Below are 9,719 nucleotides of genomic sequence, written 5' to 3'. Positions count from 1 at the left end.
ACGCCAGCACAATCGCCTCCCGAATCGCCAGCCCGTACAGGAAACGTTCCGCAGACCTTAAATCATGTGCCTCTAGGAGTACGTTACTGGGCTTCAGATCACAATGGATGATGGGCCTCCCGCTATCATGATGCAAATAGTCCAATGCATCTGCTATGTTAGTAGCTATGCTTATTCTTTCAGCTAGGCCTAAATGCCTTCCGGCTGCCTGATTCTCTTGATGATGCAACCAAGTGTCCAAGTTCCCATTGGGCATGAAAACATAGATTAGAGCTCTGAAAGCATTGCCTTTGCTGTCAATCGCAGAGCATTCAGTTATGAGAGGAACAATGTTTCTGTGACGAATGCCTCTCAACGCTTTGCATTCTAATGCAAAACTTCCTTCGGCACCTGGAATGTCAAGGTCAAGTATCTTGACTGCTATTTCCGTTTTAACTTGTTTCAACTTTCCTTTGTACACTGAACTGTAACTTCCTTCGCCAATCAAGTTAATCTCAGAGAAGTTGCCTGTCGCTCGAGCTAGATCCCAGTAAGAAACTCTAGGGAATTTCTCCCCGAGAGAAGGCAACAATGAAAATGTTGCTTGTGGTATCTTCTCATGGATTATAAAGCAAGTCAACAGTGCCAGCGACAGGAAGCCAATTATTGGGATCAACACTGTAATCAAACGATAGTGTCTTCCTGTTCTTGGCGAGGCATCTGGGCATGAGGGCACATGGAAACCGGTTGCCCGTCCACAAAGTCCCTGGTTGCCATCAAGTGAAACGTTTGCGGGGTGCTCAAACACTCCGTTTCTTGGGATTGCTCCTTGGAGACGATTATAAGATAGGTCTAACTTGCTAAGAAGTTGAAGGTCACTTAGAACTGTTGGGATGACACCTGATAAATCATTATAGGACAGGTTGAGCATCTCCAAGCTCAAAAGGTTGCCCAAAGAGGTTGGAATGACACCTGTGAGATTATTGTGGTTCATTTGGATGGTTACGAGGCCCTGACACTTGCCCAGATCATCTGGAATTTTTCCCGAAAGTCTACTAGAAGAGAGATATAGTGCAATGAGTTGTTTAAGCTCACTAATTTCTGGACGTATGTCACCTTGCAGATTATTATAGCTAAGGTCCAGCCTTGAAAGTTGTGAAAGTTTTCCCAATGTGGAAGGTATGTGACCTTTAAATTCATTTTGTGCTAAAGAAAGTATAGTTAGTTCTGAAAGGTTGCCAAAAGATGGTGGGATGAACCCGACGAAATTATTTCCATGAAGATCTAAAGATTGTAAGTTTTTGAGACTCCCTAACCATCCTTCAATTGTACCAGTTAAACTGTTGTTGCTAAGATCCAAATCGATTATGCTAGTCAGGTTTGCTAGGCTTGAAGGAACAATTCCTGATAGGTTGTTTCCACTCAGGTGTAGACTTGTAAGGTGAGTGGACAACTTACCGACCAAATCCGGTATGGCTCCTTGCAGCTGATTATTATCTAATGACAGCATAAACAGATTACTACAGTTTGTTAGTCCATACAAGGATTCCCATCTTTGGCTTTCACTTGATTCAAGCATACTATGCCCAAGGTTTAAGTACTCAAGGTTTAGTAGCTTTCCAAAACTAGGAATTTCTCCAATGAAATTGTTAGATGATAAATCTATCACTTGTAGCCCTGAAGCGTTGCCTAGCGAAGGTGGGATGTGCCCTTGAAGCATGTTCTGGCCTAGCGTAAAAACAATAATTTCAGGGAGGGTGGCACTTATCAAGCGGCAATTCCCCTTGTAGCTTATTTGCATACAGGCCTAGTGTTTGGAGAGAAGTCAAATTAAAGACTGAAGGTGGTATTCTACCCGAAAGGCTATTTGCACCTACGCTAAAGCCGATCATGTCTGACAATTTTCCAAACATATCAGGAATGCTCCCCCCTAGTCCATTTTCTTGAAGAACGAGCGTTTGAAGGTGGGTGGCGTTGCCAATGCTTGGCGGGATGACCCCGGTGAGATTATTCTTAGAAAGATCCATACCAATTAGATTGTAGAGCGAACCAATTTTGGTGGGGATTGGGCCTGCTAGCATGTTTCTAGAAAGATCCATCACTTGCAGGTTTGAGCAATTCATGAGTGAGTCAGGGATTATCCCCTGGAATGAATTGTTGCGGAGGGCTAGGTCCACCAGCTCACGGAGCTGGTTCAGAGGAGTTAACTGGCCCGAGAAGCCGTTGGAAGACAAATTAAGGAGCTTTAGGTTTGAACAGTTTGTGAGTGAGTCGGGAATTATCCCCTGGAACGAATTGGTGCTGAGGTCAAGGATGACTAGCTCATGGAGCTGGTTGAGGGGAGTTAACTGGCCTGAGAAGCCATTGGAGGACAAATCAAGGATCTTAAGGAACGTCAAGTTCCCAAGAGAGGGGGTGATCTCGCCAGACAAGCTTTTGCCAGGCAGTTGCAGAGCGGCGACACGCCCCGGGTATCTGTTGCAGTAGTGGACACTTCTGTTCCATGATCTTAAGGCATCTGTTGGGTCGTTGGTAGCCGCTTTGAAGTCGAGCAACGAGAGCATGTCTGTGATGTTCCCGTAATTGACCCTTGAGCAATGGATGTTGCCAGCTCCATAGTACAGCAACAGCAGAAACGCCAGTAGCATAACCATGCTGAGTGTCGTCAAGGATTGCTCCGTTACCTGCAAAAATACATACAGAGCAATGTTCACCGGCGCCTGGCGGAGCTAGTCACAAGGGCGTCCATGAGAAACCGCTGCAAAACTCGAGTGCTGCGTGTGCTCACAACCAGAGTTACTTAAGGCTCTACTAGCTGTGTATGTCAAAATAAGATTATGTAACTTCTCACAGCAAGAAGTAGTCAAGAAGAGAGACAGTAGCGTACCTCTGCTCGTTGACAGGAGCGCGCAAAACGGCAGCTTCCGCAGCTTGGCTTTGCCGGTAGGAGGTTTGTACGCATACGTTTCAAATGCTCGGTAGCACACCGGTTTAAATGCAGTTTTTACCGCAGGTTTGCGCGCCACACACCGTACTGTCAGCAGCGCTCAGCCACTCACGCCTTATCATCTCAGCTTGACCTGAGCTAGCTACCGGGTCAACGGAGCCTTCCACTCCAGGTCTCCAGCTACTTTTCTCCTGCCGCTGCTGTCTATGGTCCTTCTCTCATGCAGGTTATCTACAGATGTGCCGGGACTCTTCGTTTATGGTCCTCTCTACAACGCGTGGAGAATCGAGACCTGTTTACGAAGGTGTGTACACGATTGGAGGATACGGCGAGGGATATTTTTACCCAACATGAGTGGCAGCATGATCTTAGGTTTGACCCACCTCCGCTTTAGGCGTTATACGGACTCTACATGTTTCCTTGTATTTTGTCTTTTTTTTTTTGTTCGTGCGAGTGGACTTTGTTTCGCTGTGTGCATCTTAGTTATGCAGAGACCGGGTGTAATACTTAAACCTTTTAAGTAATAAAGCGCCCCTTTTAAAAAAAGTATCTTGACGGACCCGCCATTCGATGGAAGGGTGAAAGACGCTTCGGCTTCAACTTTGAAGATTAATAATAATTCATAGGATATTGCTATCTGTCGTGCTGCTAAATCTGACGGTAAGAGGGGAAGGAGAAAGGAGCTTATCTAACGAGACACAATGGGTGACACAAGATTGTATACAGGTTCAAACCCTTCACGGTAAAGGTAAGGACCTTAGTCCTGTCTCTGAGAGTTGTTCTTGCATATGAGACTGCGATTATAAAAGTTACGAACCTGTAGCTGGATGCCAGACAAACTAGAGTATGCCGTAACCCCGGGCCCCTAAGCTAGCTACATTACATGTTGTCATAATGGGTTATAATCTAGAGCTTCTTTACGGTGATTGGGGCAGTACTGGGAGTACTTTCGAGTACTTACCCCTCCGAACTTTATTAGCCATCCGATCTGGTGGGGGATTAAAAATGAATTAACCTAATTATTTTAATCAGAGAAGGGCATAATGGTCCAGGGTAAAATATTCTGTTTTCAACCGATCACGTCCACGACGTCTAGATCCAGTCCTCGTTCTCGTCCTCTTCCTTCTGTCCGACGAGCCCGGCGAGAGGTACCAACAACGTCGTCGGCGTCGTCCTCGTCCTCCACCTCGTCCTCTTCACTATAAACGACATGCCCGGCGGCAGGAAGAAGATTAAGGCACGACATCTGCGGTGGCAGTGTCGGCGGCGACGGTGGCGACGCTATAGGAACTCGCCCCCGCCGATCACATCGCTTCCGGGCTTGCATGCTAAGGTATGAATCGCCCGAATCTCAACTCCTCCCCGTTTGATTGGCCCGTTGGAAGTGACTCTTGGCAGGAACTCCAACTTCCTCGTAGATGGATCTATACTCTGCGGTTGGCCCCTCGGTTAGGCCGCCGGGAGATATCAATGCTTGTTCTGAAAGTAGGCTTGTTTTTCTTGATGCAGCAGGAGATATCAATGCCTGCGGGAGATATCGCCATAAACTTACTTTGTTTCGTAGCCTGCACTTCCTACTTAGATTTGTTTAGTCATCATCGACTTAGGTTTCCCTAGTGCATGCAATTCAATTTAGAATTTTTCATCATCCATGGTCACTTCACTAGTTTATGTGGGACTCAGTTTATGGACGTTTATGATCGCTTGCCATAACATGTACAAGGAGCAAAGTTTAAAATTCCACGCAAGATTTCATACTGGGTTTTGCATGCATTTATGTTTGTCCTTTCAAATTTTTATCGTCCGAATTGTGATGCAGGAAGACATGGCGGATGTAAGTCATGAGTCAATGATGGAGTACTATCATATTGCCAACAAGATGTTTAATAATGAGGATGAAGGTTATACATTCTATAACAAATATGGTCTTGAGAAAGGTTTTAGTGTCCGGAGAAGCTATGTCGAGTGGGATGGATCCAACTGCCATATAATTTTAAAGAAATTTGTGTGTAGTCGCGAAGGGGTTCGTGAAGAGAAGCACATGAAGAGGAAGATGGAAGATAGAAAGAGGAGGCCACGGAATATAACTCGTGTAGGGTGTAAAGCTAAATTGGTGATTGCAAGACAGGAGGAAACAGGTCAGTGGTTTGTCAAGGATTTCATCGATGAACACAACCATCCTCTAGCCCCACGGGATCTGTCGTGTCTTTTGCGTTCACACAGAAGAATTAGCGATGAGCAGAAAGCGGACATTGCAGACATGTAAAAATATGGGATCAGAAAACACCATATTATGGATATTATGTGCATGCAATACGGTGGATATGATGAGGTTGGATGCATTATGAGGGACATTTACAATATCTGCCATGCTAACAAGTAGAAAACAATTTCTTCCGGGGATGCTCAAACGGTGATCAATCACATGGTGGCGAGGCAAGAGCAAGATTCAGATTTTTTCTTCAGGTACTTGGTTGATGAAGCTGGCCATCTGAAGGGACTGTTCTGGTGTGATAGTCAATCCCGACTTGACTACGAGGCTTTCGGAGACGTTATTGTTTTTGATAGCACATACAGAACCAATAAGTGCAATCTGCCATTTAGGCCGTTTGTCAGGTTGAATCACCACCGCAGCACCGTTATTTTTGCATGTGGTATCATTTCACATGAAACAAGCCAGGCATACGAGTGGATGTTACGGACCTTTTCTGATGCTATGGGACAGAAGCATCCTATATTTGTGATCACGGATGGGGACCTTGCAATGCAGAGAGCAATCAGGGTGGTGTGGCCTGACTCAAACCATAGGCTCTGTATATGGCACATTCAGCAGAACATTGTACGCCATCTGCATGATGACGCGGTAAAGGAGGAATTCAAATCTTCCATATATGATACATCTTCCATTGAAGAGCATGAGAGAAAATGGTTACACTTCTTACAACGGAATAAAGTAACAAGTGAGGACTCCTGGCTGCATCAGACGTATAAGATGAGAAAACTGTGGTGTGCTCCATATCTTGAGGGCCGTTGTTTCCTAGGATTGAGCAGCAATCAGCGGAGTGAGAGTTTAAACTCGGTGCTACATACGCATCTTGAGTCTAAGATGACATTGTTTCAAATGCTAGAGCACTATGAGCGTTGCCTTGCGTCGGGACGCTTGAACGAGGCTCTCCAAGACGTCGAGGCCTTGCAGTCCGTTCCGTTCACAGAGGAAAATGCTTCAGTTCTTGAGAAACACGCCGCGAAAGTTTTCACTCCCGCTGTGTTTAAGTTGGTCTTATGGAGCATAGATGCTGTCAAAAAATGTGAGATCAGAGAGGTACTTGATGCAGCAGAGGTTACCACATACGTTGTGTCTAAGAAGAAAAGAATGGATAAAAAGATCGAAGTGCACACAGAGTCTAAGGAAGGTCTGCTTCGTAGTATCAGTTGTTCTTGCCGCAAATTGGAATGCGCAGGCACACCATGTTCCCACATATTTTACATATTGGGAATTTTACAAGAAGAAACACTGCCCAGGTGTTGTGTTCCCACTAGGTGGACAATGAGTGCAAAATGTGCATTCGCACCGACCAGAAAGAGCGAGATGTATGCATACTCTGCAGCCCTACAAAGGTACCGCAAGCTAAGGAATTTTAGTCACGCAGCATGTTTCAAGGCATGCCACTCTGATGAGGCGTTTCAGCATCTGGGCAGTGTTTTGGAAGGACAAGATGTTTGCAAGGGATCAACAAGTGAACAAGCTGAAAGCAAGGGATCAACTAATGCTCAAGGTAACAGCATTAGGTTTGGCCCGTTGATGCCACAATCCGCTAACCTTGATGGTGAAGGTTTCGAAAAGGTTCTGGATCCCGTGCATGTGCCAGGCCGAGGTGCTCTGAAGAAAAGGCTACATGCAAAGATGAAGAAAACAAGAACAAAGGGTAGATGTAGCTATTGTCATGAGGCAGATGGTCACAATCGACGTACGTGCGCAAAATTGACAGAGGTACCTAATATGCCGTAATTTAATGTTTTAATGTGTCCAAATATATTCCATGGCATTAATAATATCCGTATGTGCAGGATCTCAAAGCAGAACTATGATAGCTACAACATTGTGCGCACGGTCGGACAGCAAGTACGTCGACGATCAACCTGATGTTGGCGTGTGCATTGTTGTCTATGTCTAGTATCGTGTGACCTTTTCTCTAAAATACTTCATTCTCTCAGTTAGTGACTTCCTCATAATGTATGACTCAGCTATTTGGTTGTCCACTCCCTTGTAACAGTATGAGTTTGGGATATTTTTTTGCATTTTATATGTGAGTTTTTGAAGTGCAACCTCAAGAATCATGGTTTCTTCGTGGCCAGCGTGTAGCTTGTTTATGTTGCACGATAAAAATTGGAAATAGATGTAATGGAGGAATTATATTTCGCTCCCGAAAAAAAAGCCGATAAATCCGAAAAATGCATTAGTAATCCATGCTCCCTCCGGAATGCGGTGATTTTTTCGACCACCTCCAAATCACCTCAATTTTGGCAGACATGATCTCTTGCACAAACAAAGCTAGGTTTCCAAGGTTTTATATGTTTTTGAATTTTATTGAATTTATACTGCCCTCTAGACTGACTGATCATAACATCGGTCTATACCTCAAGGGGGCATTGTAAAATATATTTTTTCCAAATTTTCTTTCATAGACATGTTTGGCACATGTGGGTCACCGTGTAAAAGAAAATTTGGGTGATTTGGAGGTGGTGGAAAAAATCACCTTTGTTCAAAAAATGGTTTAAGATAGACTAAATGGCTCCGGAATGCGGTGATTTTTTCGACCACCTCCAAATCACCTCAATTTCGGCACACATGATCTCTTGCACAAACAAAGCTAGGTTTCCAAGATTTTATATTTTTTTGAATTTATACTGCCCTCTAGACTGACTGATCATAACATCGGTCTATACCTCAAGGGGGCATTGTACAATATTTTTTTCCAAATTTTCTTTCATAGATATGTTTGGCACATTTGGGTCACCGTGTAAAAGAAAATGTGGGTGATTTGGAGGTGGTGGAAAAAATCACCTTTGTTCAAAAAATGGCTTAAGTACCAAATGGTCCCTCCGGAATGCGTTGATTTTTTCGACCACCTCCAAATCACCCAAATTTTGGCACACATGATCTCTTGCACAAACAAAGCTAGGTTTCCAAGGTTTTATATTTTTTTGAATTTATACTGCATTCTAGACTGACCGATCAAAACATCGGTCTATACCTCAAGGGGGCATTGTAAAATGTTTTTTTCCAAATTTTTTTGATAGACATGTTTGCCACATGTGGGTCACCCTGTAAAAGAAAATTTGGGTGATTTGGAGGTGGTGGAAAAAAATCACCTTTGTTCAAAAAATTGCTTATGTTAATGACCAAATGGTCCCTCCGGAATGTGGTGATTTTTTCGACCACCTCCAAATCACCTCAATTTTGGCAAACATTATCTCTTGCACAAACAAAGCTAGGTTTCCAAGGTTTATATTTTTTTGATTTTCTGCCCTCTAGATTGACTGATCAAAACATCAGTCTGTACCTCAAGGGGGCATTGTAAATATATATTTTTTTCCAAATTTTCCTTCATAGACATGTTTGGCACATGTGAGTCACCGTGTAAAAGAATATTTGGGTGATTTGGAGGTGGTGGAAAAAAATCACCTTTGTTCAAAAAATGGCTTAAGTTAGACCAAATGGTCCCTCCGGAATGTGGTGATTTTTCGACCACCTCCAAATCACCCAAATTTTGGCACACATGATCTCTTGCACAAACAAAGCTATGTTTCCAAGGTTTTATATTTTGAATTTTTTTGAATTTATACTGCGCTCTAGACTGACTGATCAAAACATTGGTCTAAACCTCAAGGGGGCATTGTAAAATATATTTTTTCCAAATTTCCTTTCATAGACATGTTTGGCACATGTGGGTCACCGTGTAAAAGAAAATTTGGGTGATTTGGAGGTGGTGGAAAAAATCACCTTTGTTCAAAAAATGGCTTAAGTTACCCATTTTTAATTTTTTTTGAATGAACACATCATTCAATTTGGCATAGAGAGTACTAAAGATTTCATCAAAAACATACAGCAGCTTGCCAAACAAAGGCTAATATAAAAAATAATAGAGGTATAACAGGCATAATATCCATGATTGGATTCAAAATAGCATAAGCTTCGGGTAATTTGGCAAAGAAAAAACTAGTAGGATAAAGAACAAATTAAAACAGATACAGGTTAAACTAAGTAGGCATAACAAGCATTTCATTCTTGTAGAGTAAATAATTGGATTTTTCTTGAGTAATTTTTAAGGGAAAGAAGGAAAAGGCCCCTTGGCAGGTCGTGGAATGCTTTTGTTCTCCTCTTATTCCATATGGAATACAATCAGTTAAAATAAGAAGGAATAGGGGAATATTCGATCGTTGACTCCAAAAAGAGGGTCCTATTGAAAAAGAAATTATCCAAAATAGAAAGAAGTTTTTTTTCAAATTCAATTGTTTATTTATCTCTTATTCAAAAATTTCCCTAAAAATTGAATGAAAAAATAGACCAAATGGTCCCTCCGGAATGCGGTGATTTTTTCGACCACCTCCAAATCACCTCAATTTTGGCACACATGATCTCTTGCACAAAAAAGCTAGGTTTTCAAGGTTTTATATGTTTTTGAATTTGTCTGAATTTATACTGCCCTGTAGACTGACTGATCATAACATCGGTCTATACCTCAAGGGGGCATTGTAATTTTTTTTTCAAATTTTCTTTGATATACATGTT

The 9,719-nt window shown here is 42.8% G+C and overlaps 1 protein-coding gene across 1 annotated transcript; it reads right to left on the bottom strand.

Annotated features, from left to right (window-relative positions):
- Positions 1–7: 7 nt before the first annotated feature.
- On the bottom strand, positions 8–2,930 carry LOC123054672 (receptor kinase-like protein Xa21). Its single transcript, XM_044478488.1, has 2 exons — positions 2,867–2,930; positions 8–2,663 (listed from the first exon to the last, which is right to left on the bottom strand). The coding sequence occupies exon 2, from the start codon at positions 2,631–2,633 to the stop codon at positions 1,728–1,730; it is 906 nt and encodes a 301-aa protein (XP_044334423.1). The 5' UTR covers positions 2,634–2,663; positions 2,867–2,930; the 3' UTR covers positions 8–1,727.
- Positions 2,931–9,719: the final 6,789 nt, after the last annotated feature.

Source organism: Triticum aestivum, chromosome 2D (assembly GCF_018294505.1).
Source record: "Triticum aestivum cultivar Chinese Spring chromosome 2D, IWGSC CS RefSeq v2.1, whole genome shotgun sequence".
Taxonomy (NCBI): Eukaryota; Viridiplantae; Streptophyta; class Magnoliopsida; order Poales; family Poaceae; genus Triticum; species Triticum aestivum.
The sequence above is the reverse complement of the archived record's forward strand: the minus strand, read 5'-3'. Positions and strand labels throughout refer to the sequence as shown.

Coding starts and splice junctions, on each gene's coding strand:
- LOC123054672 (XM_044478488.1), bottom strand. CDS start 2,633: ATGGTTATGCTACTGGCGTTTCTGCTGTTGCTGTACTATGGAGCTGGC.